The following is a 17,082-nucleotide window of genomic DNA, read 5'->3' on the forward strand; positions in this document are numbered from 1 at the left end:
CTTGGCACATTTAAACACCCATAGGTCATCGCCAAGTGTAAGGTGATATAAAAGGAAAACCGAATTTTCGATCTAATTACCAATAACACCACCTTAAACTACGCTACTCTGGGTACAACTCAGGATACCAGATTCAAAGTTATATTGGTTACTGCCTCTGTTTCAGCCCTCCGAACTTGGCACATTTAAACACCCATACGTCAATATCACCAAGTTTAAGGTGATATAAAAGGAAAACCGAATTTACTGCCTAATTAACAATAACTCCACCTTAAACTACGCTACTCTGGGTACAACTCAGGATACCAGATTCAAAGTCATATCAGTTTCTGCCTCTTTTACAGCACTCCGAACTTGGCACTTTTAAACACCCATAGGTCTTTATTGCCAAGTTTAAGGTGATATAAAAGGAAAACCGAATTTTCTACCTAATTACCAATAACACCACCTTAAACTTCGCTACTCTGGGTACAACTCAGGATACCAGATTAAATTGGTTGTTTTATCTCTATTTTATTCTAGAAAACAGTACACATTCATAACGAATATGAAAATTGAACATGGGAAAGGCAGATATATTTTTCAACTATTAAAATGTCATGTCACTACTGAATTTCAGGCCGATTCGTTGCCCTTTTTGTTCGTGAGTTTTGATGTAAATCACGTATATAAACGTCCATGTGTTTTTTTTTTTACGAAGCACATTGACATCACAACAATTTCACATTAATTGTATTTCCTTTGGTTGCAATGCTGTTGATGATGATAAAGATAGGACTTTCCCAACCTGATAAATAAGTTTGCACCCAAAACGCTGGGAAAAATATTCACTGCCGAGGAAAAAATTTTTCAGAAATTCCGGATCTGGCCCGCCACCAATGTTCTTTAATGAATTGCAGAAGAGAATGAAATAAAAATCACATTTGAACTGAGTAAGGAAGACTGGAAGAAATACCTAGGGTTACAGAAAATGTTACACACGTCAAAATCATTACAAGACATTAATAACTTCCATGTTTAAATTGGAAACCGAATGTAGTTTGTTTCATACAATGTTACTTCCCTAATCGTAAATTATGCATTAGAGCGGTCCCATTGCATTACCGACATAAATTCAGAACTAAATTTGTAAAATTAATTCTTTTTTGTTTTATCAGGGTTTCTACATAAACACTATTCCACATAATGGTATAATGTACAGAAAAACTTTATCTAAGCTTCTGACCAGGGAGGAAATGAATTGACTTTTCAAAGTTGTTTTGCAAATTACAATAATCACCTGCTGTCGCTACTACTTATTTTTCAGAAAATATTCCAATAATGACAAGGTAAATAAAATCTACAATTTTCTTAATAATTAAGTTATGGTTCCAGAAAGGTGTACCCATCATCAAGATAAAGAGGAAGCTACAAAGTTTTCTGCGCTTCCTCATATATAGAGGGAGGACGGTATTCATGTTTACTGTGCCGAAATTCAGCAGACTGCACATTCTAAACGAATGGAACACCCATCTGCGTAGAGAGGCTGAAATTGGGCAGAGTGTAAACCGTAAGTAATTCATATTTCCATTTACTTTTATTTGTTGAAGTACAGTAGAACCTCTTTTTTAATATATTTCAAGGGACCCAAAAAAATACGTAAAATGCAGTAATATGTAAAAACTGCGAAATGATAAAAATAATTGTTAGTATTTAAGTTCATTAACAAGAGATGCTTGGGTACCCACGTACACATCATTGCATCTCAAAATGTCCAGTTTTGAAACATAAAATACAATTTAATTTTACGTATTTTATTTACTGACATCGCTAACACAAAAAGCCCTTTTGTATGCGGTCAGTAGTCGTGTCTCTTTCAATTTAAAGAACGTATGTAGATTTATGCATCAATATTTAAACAAATCTAACTTTACCTATCGTGCTGTGGCACAGAAACGTTTCTGGAAATGAAGGTTGTTTACAATGAAAATTGAAGGTGTCGCGTGTACATTCGTGGTCGTATTAGAAATAATAATCATAATAATCTTGATTTTATTTTATAGTGTTCTGTCTGAACTTTTTCTGATGGTATTCTCACAGATGCTGCGCTGTTGCAAAGTAAATTACGGGAAATGCTTCCGCATATAGCTGGAAAATAATGCATTGATAGAATAGAAGAAATGACTGTGCAAATAAAAACATTCGTTAACTACCGTAATTTGCAAATCCATGGTACATGAAAAAGATCTTCTACTGTACTTACATTATAAAATGCACAACATTTTTGGTTTTTCTTAACTCTCTATCGTAACTGATTTAACTTGCTGTCTGTCAGCTAAGTGTACACATTTACAGTAGAGCCCCTGTAATATACTTTTCAACAGAGAGCAAAAAAATGGTGTATGATGCGGGAAAGTGAAAAGGGAAATGGCAATAATAATTTTTTTTTTATAATCTAGCATACCTGCACAATGTCAGATTAAACATAAATATATATGTGTAATTAATTGCATTACATTAATGAAAGATATTAATTCATTTAATATATACACTCACAGTAAACTCGATTATCCGTGTTAATTGGGACCTTCCGATGCCCGGATAATTGAAAGCCCATAAAAAAAACCCGGATAATCCGTTTCACCACTTAAAATGTGTGTATTTACTGGCAAAAGAGTGTCTCTTCAGTAGAATTCTATGAGTACAAGCAAAGGCTTTGTATACCTGTCCCAGCTTATTGGACCGTAAACAATACTGGCACTGTGTTGCCGCCATCCTTCTCCTGTACCCTTTATTGCTACGGGAGGGAGAGCGGAGAGCGGCTGCAGTCCCAACTCAGCATCTCCCTCCACCCTTTTAACGACCTAAACCAAACATACAAAGCATTGTCAACATCTGCGTGGGTAGATGTTTTCATGCTTTAACGTTTAGAAGGCCCTGCCACACTGTCTGATCTACTAGCAAACTGCAAAAGTTTTTCTTCACTTTTATTAATGTCTCGCACGGTTTGGATTCCAATTTCATATTCCTGTGCTAATTTCGCGGCAGTTTCTCCTTTTTTTAACCTGTCCACAACTTCTAACTTCTCTGCTATTGTCAGTACTTAACGTTTCCTTTTACAAGACATGATTACAAAAACAAATGTGCCTGGGAGAACAGATGTAAATAACTGTGTGAAAAATGCCTCTTCCAGCCGTCAGGAGTGTGGGAAGGTAAAAGAGGTAGAAGGACTTTTTTTTTTTTTTAAGCGTGGGGGGGGGGGGGGGGCGCTGTGAAAAGAACGCTTGAAAGAAACGAAAAGGCGGGAGGAGGGGGGGGGGAGTTGAGCTGGAAGCAGCAGTCAAGGCATTCCTTTTTGGTTTAAAGTGTGACAAATTGACGGGTGATGGTTTTGGATTCACTGTTTTTGAAGCTCGCCTCGGGTCTCTAGGTGTCACAATATTATTTTACATCCGCAATTCAAAAGTCCGCTGTGTAACACATCACTTACCTTTGCCCAATGGTCATTCGCAGGAACTCGTTTGCCGTGCCATGTGTATAGGCGTAATGAGCCATTTGTGGGTGTGCATAGTGGTGGATAATTTTTGGTCACATTAGATTACTGCTAATTATTCTATGATATTGTTGGTAATACTGAACTCAGAAACTCACTCTTTCAATAATTATTGGTTAAGAACTATACATTGCTATGCCAAAAAAATTATTAAATTTAATGTCACATTTATAGAAATTGCTATATATTGAGTGCAACTGTGAATATGTATAAGGAAATATAACAAAATTATTATTTTTTTTTTCAGGTCGGCAACCAGTATTTTTGGTAGACTTTGCCAATATGACAAAGGAAATGAACAACATTTACGAAAGGTGTGTAGTATTACTGTTATTAATGTTCTCGTGTTTGCAAACTTTTACCAACAACATGCGGTAACATCTCATTAACATAACAGTTGGTGAACAGCAAAAAAGTCAGCCGCTACTTACTAAGCTTCCCACCTTGACAACCTTAACCATGGAAACTCAATGTTTTATTTAGCAAAACATTGAAAAAAATCAAGTTTCATCTGCATTGAAGATATTGCGGGGTTCATTTTCACTCACAAGATATGATGATTCTCTTTCCAGTGTTCCACAGTGTCAGGAACTACACTTCTACTCTACCTGCATACATTGTTGTAAACAATGTAGGGTCTTTTTTTGAAATGATCGATCCAGCTGGTTGAAGCAGTGAAATTGTAAATACCTTGGCGGGAACCTACATGCAATGCTTTTTCTCGCAGTACAGTAAATCCCGCTGATATGACCCCTCACGGTTTTCGGAAAAAAGGACTTATAAAGGGAATGGTTGCAATAGAGAATTCGGGCCAATTTTTACCCCCCGCCAAATATATCCAAATACATAATAAAATCACCTTTGTTCGCATAGTTTTCATATTCAAATAGTATGGTGTAAGAAAGACACCTTTTTAAATTCATATTACACCTTGGACTCGCATTCCCCGAACAATGGGTTACGATAAACACTCGCGCTAAGTGAATTTGTGTGACGCGAGTTTGGCTATGCTAGCCGGCTGGTGGTTATTTTCGTTCAAAACGTGGCGAAGGATCTTGTGTGGATCAGGTAGAAAACATTCGGCTATAAACGAAAGATATACAGGAAAGCTTCACTATAAAGAACATGAAGGGACCAAAAAATAGTTGAGTTTGTTATACTGAAGTTCTTTATACTGAAACATAAGCATTGGTATAAATATGTATACTGATAAACACATGAAACACCTTAAGTGTACTAAGGTTCAGTATCTCAGTCATTAGTCTATGGCCGTTTGAAGAACCTGTTCACATACTCTCTGCTGATGCTTTGTCTATGGTCAGAAGACACGTTGTAGGCAGAGCTGCCAACCTCAAATCACACCCATCAGTAATGACAATTATATGAAAAAAGTACGTGTAAATCATGCACGATAAATTTTTCCTGAGGAATTATGACACACACAAGATAAAACAAGGACAATACTATGCAAAAAAAATGAAAAATATAGGCCTATGTATTATCTGAATACAATGAAAATCACCTTACACTTGGCGATATTGACATATGGGTTTTTAAATGTGCCAATTTCGGGGGGCTGTAAAAGAAGCAGAAACCGATAAGACTTTGAATCTGGTATCCTGAGTTGTACCCAGAGTAGCATAGTTTAAGGTGGTGTTATTGGTAATTAGGTAGCAAATTTGGTTTTCCTTTTATATCACCTTAAACTTGGCAATATTGACCTATGGGTGTTAAATGTGCCAAGTTCGGAGGGCTGTAAAAGAGGCAGAAACCGATATGACTTTGAATCTGATATCCTGAGTTGTACCCAGAGTACCGTAATTTAAGGTGGTGTTATTGGTAATTAGGTAGAAAATTCTGTTTTTTTTTAAATGACCTTACACTTGGCGATTTGGACCTATGGGTGTTTAAATGTACCAAGTTCGGAGGGCTGTAAAAGAGGCAGAAACCGATATGACTTTGAATCTGGTATCCTGTGTTGTACCCAGAGTAGCGTAGTTTAAGGTGGTGTTATTGGTAATTAGGTAGAAAATTCGGTTTTCATTTTTAATCACATTTATTTATTCATTTTTGAATTTACATGCTCTCAAACATGGCATTTTGATAAGAATCTGATATAATATTGTGTACTCAAATGAGTGCTTTTTAAGGTGAGGTACTTCTATAGGGTACGTAATTCGAGTCACTCTAAATAACTTCTTGAACTTGGCTTATTGGACACATTGTCAGTGAAAATTGCTAACTAAACTGGACTGTATGTACATGGAGCAGTAACCTTTTTAAAACGTATATTATATTTCCACCCCCCCCCCCCTTCCCGGTTCATAATTTTTTTAACATCTTTGAAGTGTTTATAATTATTTAGTTTGTTTATAATAAATTTTCCTTGTTAAATACATATTTACCATATAATTTTCTTTTGTCCTTCTTGCACTGAAGCCCTGGGTCATTTTCGTTCGTTTTTATCGTGCTGTACTATAATTATGGTACGCATGGGAAAACGTATTTGGTCGTATAAAAAAACTGTTTCAGACGGAAGTTGTACACAATAATTCAATGTTTAACAATAAATAAGACTGTATTAAAAATCTTACATAGTTCTGAACTTACGAATTTTTATTTATGTTCAACCCCAGTTTTTTAAACCCCTTTCTGCAATGTTTCGAATTATCAAAAATTGTTTTTGATAAAAGTTTCAGATAAAAATTATATGAATGATCAAAAAATTGAATGGTTTTGATAGATTGCCTAATGAGGGAGTTATGAATTTTTTTTGTCTAGGAAACCCGGTTTTTCTACCCCTAGCAATCATGGTTGGTTGTATAATGAAATTAGTTTGGACAAAAAAGAATTGTGTTTTCACTACAATTTATTATATGCTCCATCGGATGTGATATTCATCATATTATGGGAGTTATTGCAATTTTTCTGTTTTTCGAAAACCCTCCCGGTAAATATGTAGTTGGGAGGTATTTGTGAGATAAAAATTTTTTTAATCCAAAAATACTTTTATTATATGCTCTTTAACTTCCTCTTTTTATTAAACCCGGTGGAGATAAGAAATTCCAAATACTTTAGGAGATATCGCCGTTCTTATTTTGCAATACAAGACCTGTCCAATCATTCGACCGCCGTCATTTTTTATTTTGCCGTGTGTTAATGCTTAATTAATTAAAATGGTCGATTAGGTCAGGTCAGTTACATTATAAATATGTACTTTCAAACTAAGTGGACATTAAAAAAAATATGAATTTATTTTAATGGTTGTTTAGTTTTAAAGTATTTATAATGTAACTGACCTGACATAACAAACCGGGACAAAGGATGAATAGTAGGAACTCACGTATTTTTTTTTTTTACTCATTATTTGCGCAACAATATAAAACATTAAAATTCAATCACTGTTTCTTGATAGAATTTGTGCTTTTATGGCACAGTACATCATATCATTTATAGTGTAGGTACTGACTATTTTACAATTCTGCAATGTCAATAAATGATGAAACATTTATTTCCAGTTATATTTACATTCCATTAAATAAATTATATTGTATACAGTTGTCTAGTTGCTGCTTTATACATTTGGCAATATGTTTGCTCTATACTGTTGCAAATGTACAATCTGAATGCTTGTTTTTCTAGTCACCAGTATCATATATACCTATTTTTGTTTTAATAAAGTTATTACAATATTTTATCTCAACTAACAATTTACATGCACACATGTGGTGGGCAGTTCTAAATGCACTGTTAAGGCTTGTAATTCAACTCATAATTTTTTTTTTATGTTTTCCTTCTAACAATTTATGTCAATGTTTATTAAAATTCGCAAACAGGACATTAATTTATGGTGTATACTCGGTAAATGGAATTTATTGTTTGTAAAATTTAATTACTCATTGGCTCTTACAGTTACGAAATTTCATTGATGGAGTTGGAATGCAAGTCTCAATAGTGCATTTTGAACTGCCCGACACAGTAGTTTTTTTTGGTTTAGTTCGAGGTCCAGCCACCAGGAGCGCTGTAAGCACTGTCAATGTTTGCTCTATGGAAGATATCCGTCTATCCCCTCCCTTGTCTATGCTTTTCGCTCAGCTGCACGAGAGCACGGATCTAAAGCTAGCGTAGTGGCAGTAGTGGAGAGTGCATTTGACCGTGATGTGATCCATTTAACTAACCAGAATATTGCAACGGATATTGCACCGACTACTCTCGTTAAAAGAAAACATCAAGCAGACGATAATCCAGAGGATAACAGATCAACGGAAGCAAACCGGACAGATGAGACTACGAGAACTCCAGACAACAGCAGGTATGACCATAGCTCGACAACATCCTTTCCTATTCAACATCCTGGACCCTATCTAGTTCTAATAGAATCCATTGACAAACATATCGGTAACCTACATCCTATGGCGATTGGGCGTAAATTACATCCAAACCCTGACATAGAACTTTACAGAGATCTGGCACCAACCGTTTGAAAATAACTTTTAAATCCTCTCAAGGAGCTAACAATTTCCTTCGATCTGTACTGCCGTCCAAACATAACATAAAGGCGTTTATACTCCAGAGCTTACTACAGAAAGAGGGTTTGATTTACGGGGTACAATTGGAAGTGGATGTAGACGAATTAGTGCATGGGGTAGAATCACCCACGCACACTATTGTCTCCTTTGAACGTTTAACTAAGTATGACCCTAACGGGCCCCGTAAACCTATGACAGGGTGGCCAGCCAATCGGGAAATCGGGAAATACGGGAAATAGCCAGGATTTCTTTAAAAAAAACCAGGAATACCTGGAATCAACCAGGAATTTTTATTAGAACCGGGCATTTTTTTTATGAAGTAACGATCGCAATAACATACGGCTGTTAAATGAGCACGTTCACCACCCGTCGAAGCACGACAGTATGCTCGTGAGCTATATTTGTTCATATTGCATTTAAAAACTTTTGTAGTACGTAAGAAACCGTTAACAATTCAGACTTCCATACTTATTATGTTTCTGTATTCAAAAGCAACAGCATTTTCGCTGAAAATGTTATTGTAGGGTGGTAGTAATTTCTCGCATTGCATGTTGGCAGCACTTGTTTTGTATGTATATTTGTTTTTTACTTTGCGCTCATGTTGTTGCATCACGGTATCACGGATACTTTTCTTGAGTTTTTTTAAAAATTTAGTTTTGCGGGACGTTGTTTTGAATTTTTTAATCTAACATGTAATTTGCGCAGACTATCAAAATGTCAACGAGTTCGATCACCACATACAATGACAAATATACAGAAGAGTTTGAATGGGTGGAGAAAGATCCAAAGTGCAGGACAAATGCCATTTGCAATCTGTGTAATGTTAAAATCAATATCGGTAGCATGGGAAGAACAGCATTAGCCAGCCACGCAAGAGGGGCAAAACACATGCGTTTGGTGTCAAGTAATTTTGGTGATGTGAGATTATATAAATTTTTTTGTTGGTGGTAGGTTTTGTTTTCAGCGAGTTCATTTATTTAATTTTTAAGCCTATAGTTAAGTTGTCTATTGTTTAACTCCAATAAAACATCATATTGTGTGTGCTTTGTGTAACAAAAATGCAAATTGTATGCAAATATTGATAAAAACCACCCTTTAAAAAACCGGGAAAAAACCAGGAATTTTATTATCCCAGAAGAGTGGCCACCCTGTATGAAATTAGTGAAGGTGATTTTTGAAGGGTTGACATTACCGGAGTCGATACTATTCTATAAAGAACGCTACAAATTAACCCCGCAAGTTCTTTCTGTACTACAGTGTAAGAAATGTTTTCGGTTCGGACATGCCTCAACTATATGCAGGGCTCCGCATAGTCTATGCTCTAATTGTGGTCAGAATCTTGAACCGGATCTCTGTCTCCACACAGACAATCCCATGTGTGTTAATTGTCGAGGTAATAATTGTGCAACAGATAAACAAAGATGCCCGTCGTGGGAATTTGAAAGAGAAATTAAGAGAGTAATGGCATATAAAAACTTTCCATATTTAGAGGCAAAAGATGTGGTGCAGAAAACCACGGGTTTCACACCACAGAGAACGCGTAATGCTTCCAACCCCGGTTACTTTCCCAATCTTAACGACCTCAGACTTTCCAGTGTTAAACACTCAGAAGACAACTATACCTACTACCTCTACTCATTATGACCACTCGTATGCACAGGCAGCCCATTCTCCCCAGCCTCAACGCTCCATCGGGAAGGATGGGTACCTTGTTTGCTACAAGTCTGTTCCACCTATGTCGGATATGGGCCGTCCTACTGATTTTGATATCAGGCACTATTATTCACAATTCCGCCCACAGACCCCTGATTTGTATCCACAAGCCACCCCGCCGATACCTCTAGTACAATGCAATTTTGGACATAAGAGCCCTCCTGTTGGTACCACTCCTCTTCAACAGGAAAACTCTATTGACAACCCGGCTGCCCGGGGAAGAACGTCACCACAGGAGGAGAAGCAAACTTATACTCCCGTGCGCCTACAACCAACACTGCCAGATTATCATGATAAACTTAATTCACTCATTGATACACTAGAACTGATGTTTAACTCGGCCCGAGAAAACCCGACGATTACTTTTGACAGAGAGAGTATTTTTACATTCCTTTCTACAAGTTCTACAACCTTAAATAACAACACAATTTATCATTTGTATAACCAGGTATGTTAGACCAAACTTTTCACATTATACAGTGGAATGCTCGTTCAATCCGGTCCAATCGTTACCCACTTATGAAATATTTAAGTGAACATGCAGTAGACATTCTAATCCTCTCAGAGTCAGGATTACTTCCACAGAGTACAATTCGAATTCCCAGGTACAAACAATATGTTTACCCGTTGTCCATGAGGGGCACGGCTGTTTTAGCACATGAATCATATGGTGCCCTTGAAGTCCCTTTAACTATTCCCAATTCCATGATGACTATGGAGGTTATCGCAATCCGTCTCAGTTTAAGTACTGGTCCAATTTTCGTCGTTTCTGTTTATGTTCCACCGCGGTCCTTTTTTCAGGCCTCTGACTGGGAGCAATTTTTTGCACAATTCTCTGGGACACTTATTGTAGGAGGAGATTTTAATTGTCACCATACTGTTTGGGGCAATGTTTACTCTGACAAAGCGGGTCAAAATTTAGTGGAGTATTTGCACACGTCTAACCTTTTTCTTCTTAATACAAAACACATTACTTGGCGGGGCCCCCCCCTCCTCAGCTCCCTCCGCCATAGATCTCACCCTCACCACTCTAGATATTTGCCACTCTTTAGCCTGGACGGTGTTGGACGATAATTGGGGAAGCGATCACTACCCTACCCACATCACGTGCCCTGGTAAAATGAGAACGATGGTTTCACAGCGCTATGGTTACTCTACCTATAATACACGGAAAGCGGACTGGGTCACCTTTCATTCGTACTTAGACCAAATGTTGCAAGTCACACCAATAGTTCGACCCGATACTCTACCACATTGTTATGACTTCTTTCTAACTCAATTATCCACAGCGGTGCATCTCACTGTGCCTCTCAAATCGATGAGGGAAGAAATATACTATATTTTACCTTGCAATTATAGTAGAGTCAAAACAAGTTTGCTGAGGCCATAGTTTATGCAATAATATACTGTAAAATATACGGTGATAGTCTAGATGAGACAATTTTTATATTTCAGCTTCTAAAAGCCTGACAGCAATTTTGTAGCTGCAAGAGAAAGTGCACGATCGGTGCGTTCTCTGATACATTATAAAGATTTTGACTGAAAAAACAGAACAAAAAATGATATATTTTGAAAATTTTAGATTTACATTCAAATAACTTACGTGATGAACGTTTATACTTATTTTATTTTGTTGCTAGCTGGAGAAATTTTGTCATACGAAATTTCAGAACATTTATTTTTGAATTACAGGTTCTGAAAGTCCCACACCAGACGGTAATTTACGAGCTGTGGGAGGAAATGCTCCCGCTGGAAATGTTACGGGTGCTTCTGAGTGGTCTAGAAATGATGATCAGCCTCAGCTACCTGTATTTGAAGAGCAGTGCGGTGTCTCCGCTCCTCTCAGTCACGAGTGTGATGAGCTGGAGTGTTTCAGTATTTTTTTGGATAATGATAGCATAAAAAAAATAATACAGAAACAAATCGGTATGCTGCCACATCAATTGATAGAATGAAGCGACAAAACAAACTAAAAAAAAGTTCGATCTGGCATAAATGGTGCACTGTAAAATTGCATGAACTCTATAGTTTTTTTTCTATCATCCTGCATATGTGCATTGAAAAACTCCCTAAGCTTAGTGATTATTGGTCTACAGATCCATTCCTGCAGACGTCATTTTCTAGCAAAATGTTGAGTCGAGATAGATTTTCATCAATTCTATTCATGTTGCATGTGAACGACAATGCCAGTTACATAGCCAGAGGCCAAACAAACCATGATCCACTACACAAAATAAGACCCTTTTTTGACAATTTTGTTCATAAATGCAAAACTAGCTTGGCACCCCATGCAAATCTAACAATAGACGAAGCGATGTGTCCATTTCGCGGCAGGGTAAGTTTTAGAGTTTACATCAAGAACAAACCAAACAAGTATGGTTTGAAACTGTATGTTTTATGTGACTCGGCGACTGGCTTCGTGTTGAACTGTGAAGTATACACAGGGTCTTCTGGAAATGTTGACAACTCCATTGTTGCTTTAGTTGAAAGGCTTTGCTCTCAGTATTTTGGAAAGGGACATTGTATATATATGGATCGGTACTACACAAGTCCGGCACTTCTCAAAATGCTGTGGGACAATAACACGTTAGGGGTAGGAACAGTTATGAAAAACCGCAAAGGCTTTCCGAAGGAATTGCAAACTAGTAAACTCAAGAAGAATGAAGCAATTTTTTTTCAGAAATGGTCCACTTCTCGCAGTAAAATGGCGAGACACTAGAGATGTTTATTGCCTCTCCACTAAACACAAGGCTACAAGTTCCACTGTTACTGTAAGGTCCAAGGGTGGCAATGTTGATAAACGTAAGCCAGATATAATACTTGACTATAACATGTATAAGACTGGAGTTGATCATGCAGACCAGCTGCACAGCTATTACCCCTTCCAGCGTAAGTCAATGAAATGGTGGAAGAAATTATTCTTCCACATTTTTACGATGTCTGTTGTAAATGCCTTCATTCTTTACAAAGAAAAATCTGGCAAGACCATCACACTAGCAAATTTTATCAGGTGTCTAGGAAACAGATTTGCTATGCTTGGTGCTTCTGTAGCTGCTGATAATCCGTCACCATCCACTTCAGTTGCAAGGCTTTCGTGTCGTCATTTTCCTGAGAAAGTGCCTTCAACTGCAAATAAACAAAATGCCACACGATATTGCAAAGTGTGCTCAGATAGGGGTAAAAAAAACCAGTGGGAAAAGAGTGCGGAGGGAGAGTCGATGGTGGTGCAAAGAGTGTGGAGTGGGTCTCTGTGTACCAAAATGTTTCCAGGAATTTCATACCAAGGTACACTATGCCTGAAACAGACTTTTACATAAACCTTCCTGTTGTAAACTTTCCTATGTATGTAAATATATTTTTGTCATTCGTTTCAGGATAGTTCATATTTTCGAATTTTTTCTTTAGTTAGTGTTTATGACAATTATATTGTGTGACAGTGCAAACATTATTTTTTAGGAAATGTAAAGAGAGATACATTTGTAAAGAACTATTCAAAATTTTATATTTTTATCTAAGTGTTTGGAATGAACTTCATGTAAATATTATAATATTCAAGCAGGTTTTTATATAATAATTTTTTTTACGAAACAACATATTATATTTTAAAAATTTTGAATGTTCATAAATTAACAATTTTATTAGTATTTCTATCACTAAAAATAATGATTAGAAATCTGTTTCAGTGAATATTATCTAAGCATGTACAAATAGTGTGTAAATTTTTTCAAAATGTAGATGTAATGTTATAAAAAAATTTCCTCAAAAATTATACGGATACATAATAAAAAAATTTTTAAATTTTATTTACAAAAATAAAAACACAGCTTTCATTAAAATACAAACTTGATAAGGTATCTCCAATATTATGGTTTAAAAAAAAAATATTGAACATATGCAAAAAACTGCAGTTCACTGAAGAATATCATGAAAAAAGGAGCCAGTGTTGAAAGAGTTAATACCACAGCTTTGAAGGATTTTTATGTTTTTAAATAAATTCTTAGAAAACATGCTCCATGCACCAAGTTGTGATAGGAAACAAAGCATTAATTATGTTAAGAATATGATAACGCCTGCAAAGATTTTGATAAACATGCAGATTATTTTTTTTAAATTATTTCTTTGTAATTTTTAGTACTTCAGTAAAGTTAGGGCAATGTTATCATATGGTGAACAACAGTGAAAGTAAATGACAGTAATTAACACATGGAAATTGTGAAAGAAAATAAGTATTTTTTCTTTATCGTGAATCCAGTTGTATTTTAATATAAATAAAGGATTTGGATGTGTATTTGTGTTATACTTATTCATTTTGGAATAAGTTGATCTATTGATTTTTTTTTGTGCGGATTGTTTGTTGCTCGGTTAGGAATTTTATTCTATTTAACTTCAGAAATTTTGTTTGTTTTATTTGCTTTGTGGGTGAGTTTGATGCCAATAGTACCTTAATATCATAATGGAATTTCATGAAATATGATAGGGTATACTTTAGGTCCTGGAATATGACATACCTAGATACGTTAAAGTTCCTGTGAAATAACGACAAAACTTTGGCCAGACTGTATATATAACAGTAACGAAGTGTAGACACAAAACTAACTGCGTGTGTTAAGCTGGTACTGTGTGTGTGTGTGTGCATGTGTGTATTATAATTATGTGTGTGTAGACAATTTGTGTTATAGTATGTAGAATTTGAATATTGTAGATGTTATCTAGTAAATAGTATCTTAAATTGTTCACAGATTCAACTGTTGGCTTCAACAGTGCGACTGGCAAGCTGAACCATGATCTATTCCCAACATGTGACAATATAGTGACGACCCTAATTCAATCAGGTATGCATATTTTCTTCTTCCCCCAAAACGTAAATTTTAATTTGGATTAAAATACAGACTCCTTAACACATAAAACTTAAAAAAAAAAAAAAAAATTCTTATGTCCGGTATTCAGTTCTTTTTAAACACTGTATTTTTTATAATTTTTTGCAAGGACAGTTTAGGTTAATTTTTAGGCCACTGTCAATATTTGATTTGACCTTGAATACTTAAAGTTTTAAATATTGAATATTCATTTGCGTACATAGCATACCGCTCGAACATTCACTGTTGAGGTTAAGACATTGTGCAATACAAATAAATTGATGTAAGCTTTTGGACATACGCCATTGCTAAGCACATGTATGTCTGTAGAAGAAAACTATAAAAACCATAAGACAAAAAAAAAAACAAAAAAAAAAGCTAAAAATTGCTGTTGTCAACAGGATATATACACCACATAATATTCCATAACAAGAAGATGGTCAAAAAAACAAAGAAAAACAAAGAAAAATGGACCAGCACAACAGTTGAGACAAGACAAATGTTGTGCTGGTCCATTTTTCTTTGTTTTTCTTTGTTTGTTGACCATATTCCTGTTATGGAATATTATGTGGTGTATATATCCTGTTGACAACAGCAATTTTTTTTTGCTTTTTGTGTTTTTTGTCTTATGGTTTTTATAGTTTTCTTCTACAGACATACATGTGCTTAGCAATGGCGTATGGTCAAAAGCTTACATCAAGTTACGCACTCTCATTGAACAAAGCTTTCAAAGATAATAATACAAATAAAATTTTTTATGTTTCAATGGTATATCATAATAAAAAAAAACATGCAGAATGAGCATCTTTTTAAACATGCAACTAGTATTCAAAGATTATTTCACTGTAGTTTTGTCAAGCTAAATGGAAAAATCATCTGAACGATTAAAAACACTTCATTTTTTCATTCCCAACTCAGACAAATTGATATTTGTGTTTGTTTTGAATACAAATATCTAATTTGAAAAGTAAGAATGAGTTTTTATATCCCACTAAAAATTTTTTTTATCATTATGTACCAACTTACAGAAAATTAAACAAATGATTTAAAGTGAATGGTTGGTTAGGTTAAGTTGGTTACAATAATTAGATGGAAAAATTTGTTTAAATATTTGAATTAAGAAATAATACATTGTGTTCTTAATTATGCGGATAACCTAACTTAACCTAACAAACTTCCATATTCCATATTTACAGGCTCTATTCAAACAGAATTGCAACTTCTACAAATTTAATTCAAAATACTAGACCATAGCTTATGAATGAAGAATAAATTAATCTAAATAAAATTGAACACCTTCCTTTGTGACGAATAATGCTTAGACCTATGGTTTTTCAAAAACTGAAACTGATGCAGAAATACGTAAATAATTTTTCTGTCCTTTTCAATAAGTTTTGGTTCTGGTAAAATACTAAAAATTTGATCTCTGCTTACAGTAAATACATCATTCTAAACAACTGAAAATTCTGATTATAATCCTTCACGTATTACAAACACAACCACAATTTCATCTTCAAATTCATCATCACTTGAGATTACGTGCCGAACACAACATGCATATGTAGGCCTTAAACAATTGTAGCAGACTAAACCTAACAAACCTTGCATTTAAAATTTATTTGTCTAATTTCCCAGAAGCCACTTTACTACGTTGTTACTTTTTCTTTTCTTTACCTATCAATTTATTACATGATATGAGGGGAAACAAAGCATTTTTATTGGATTCTAATTCTAATTCCTACTGTTCTAAATGGATAATCGTATTTAAGAATAATTTGGTATTTGATTCAAACTAAAAGTATATTGACACAGGCCTATTAATTGTTGACTGTGTATTTCTTCATGTTAGCTAATAAAGATTTGCTTATATTGTTTACAGATTCAACTGTTAGCTTGCACAATGTTGCTGGCAATAAGAACCACGATTCATTACCAACATGTGACCAAATTGTGACATCGCCAATGCGATCAGGTATGTACCTACATCAAAACATCATCATTTCCCAGAAAACTCTTTTTATTGCAAATCGGTTTTATGTACAGGCTTCCACAAAGTATTATTAACACCCTTTTTTATTTTACATAAAATTTTGTTGGACATTTGTTTGTTAAGAAAAGTTTCACTGTATGTTTAAAATTCAAATCAGAGTAAAAAAAAATTGGCAGAACCCGAATTTTGGACAGATGCTAAAGCCTTGTAAAAATTAATTTCGGAGATAGTTTTAGTGGTTGGGCTATCATACACCTCTTTTAAGCTTACACAGTTGTAATTAAATGCTTCCTGGTAACTTATTCTGAAGTCTGGGAAAGTCTGATACTATAAATCACCATCTCTAGTTATTATACTAAACAAGACCTTATTTAATGGTTTTTATAAACTTTGATATGAGTCGTATCTTATACTGGAAGCATGATATTTTGTAGTACGGTTGCCAAGAAATATTTCGTAATA

At 35.1% G+C, this 17,082-nt stretch overlaps 1 protein-coding gene across 6 annotated transcripts in view; it reads left to right on the forward strand.

Annotated features, from left to right (window-relative positions):
- LOC134536862 (uncharacterized) overlaps positions 1-17,082 on the forward strand; it is a 53,243-nt gene that overhangs the window by 19,995 nt on the left and 16,166 nt on the right. For 3 of the 6 annotated variants that reach the window (XM_063376902.1, XM_063376905.1, XM_063376904.1), the window contains exons 2-6: positions 1,375-1,549; positions 3,780-3,846; positions 7,714-7,844; positions 14,514-14,606; positions 16,510-16,602. In XM_063376902.1, the coding sequence (XP_063232972.1) occupies positions 1,375-1,549; positions 3,780-3,846; positions 7,714-7,844; positions 14,514-14,606; positions 16,510-16,602 (559 nt within the window). The remainder of the gene's footprint in view (positions 1-1,374; positions 1,550-3,779; positions 3,847-7,713; positions 7,845-14,513; positions 14,607-16,509; positions 16,603-17,082) is intronic. The other 3 variants (XM_063376903.1, XM_063376906.1, XM_063376907.1) reach the window with 3 other exon arrangements.

Source organism: Bacillus rossius, chromosome 11, assembly GCF_032445375.1.
Source record: "Bacillus rossius redtenbacheri isolate Brsri chromosome 11, Brsri_v3, whole genome shotgun sequence".
NCBI lineage: Eukaryota > Metazoa > Arthropoda > Insecta > Phasmatodea > Bacillidae > Bacillus > Bacillus rossius.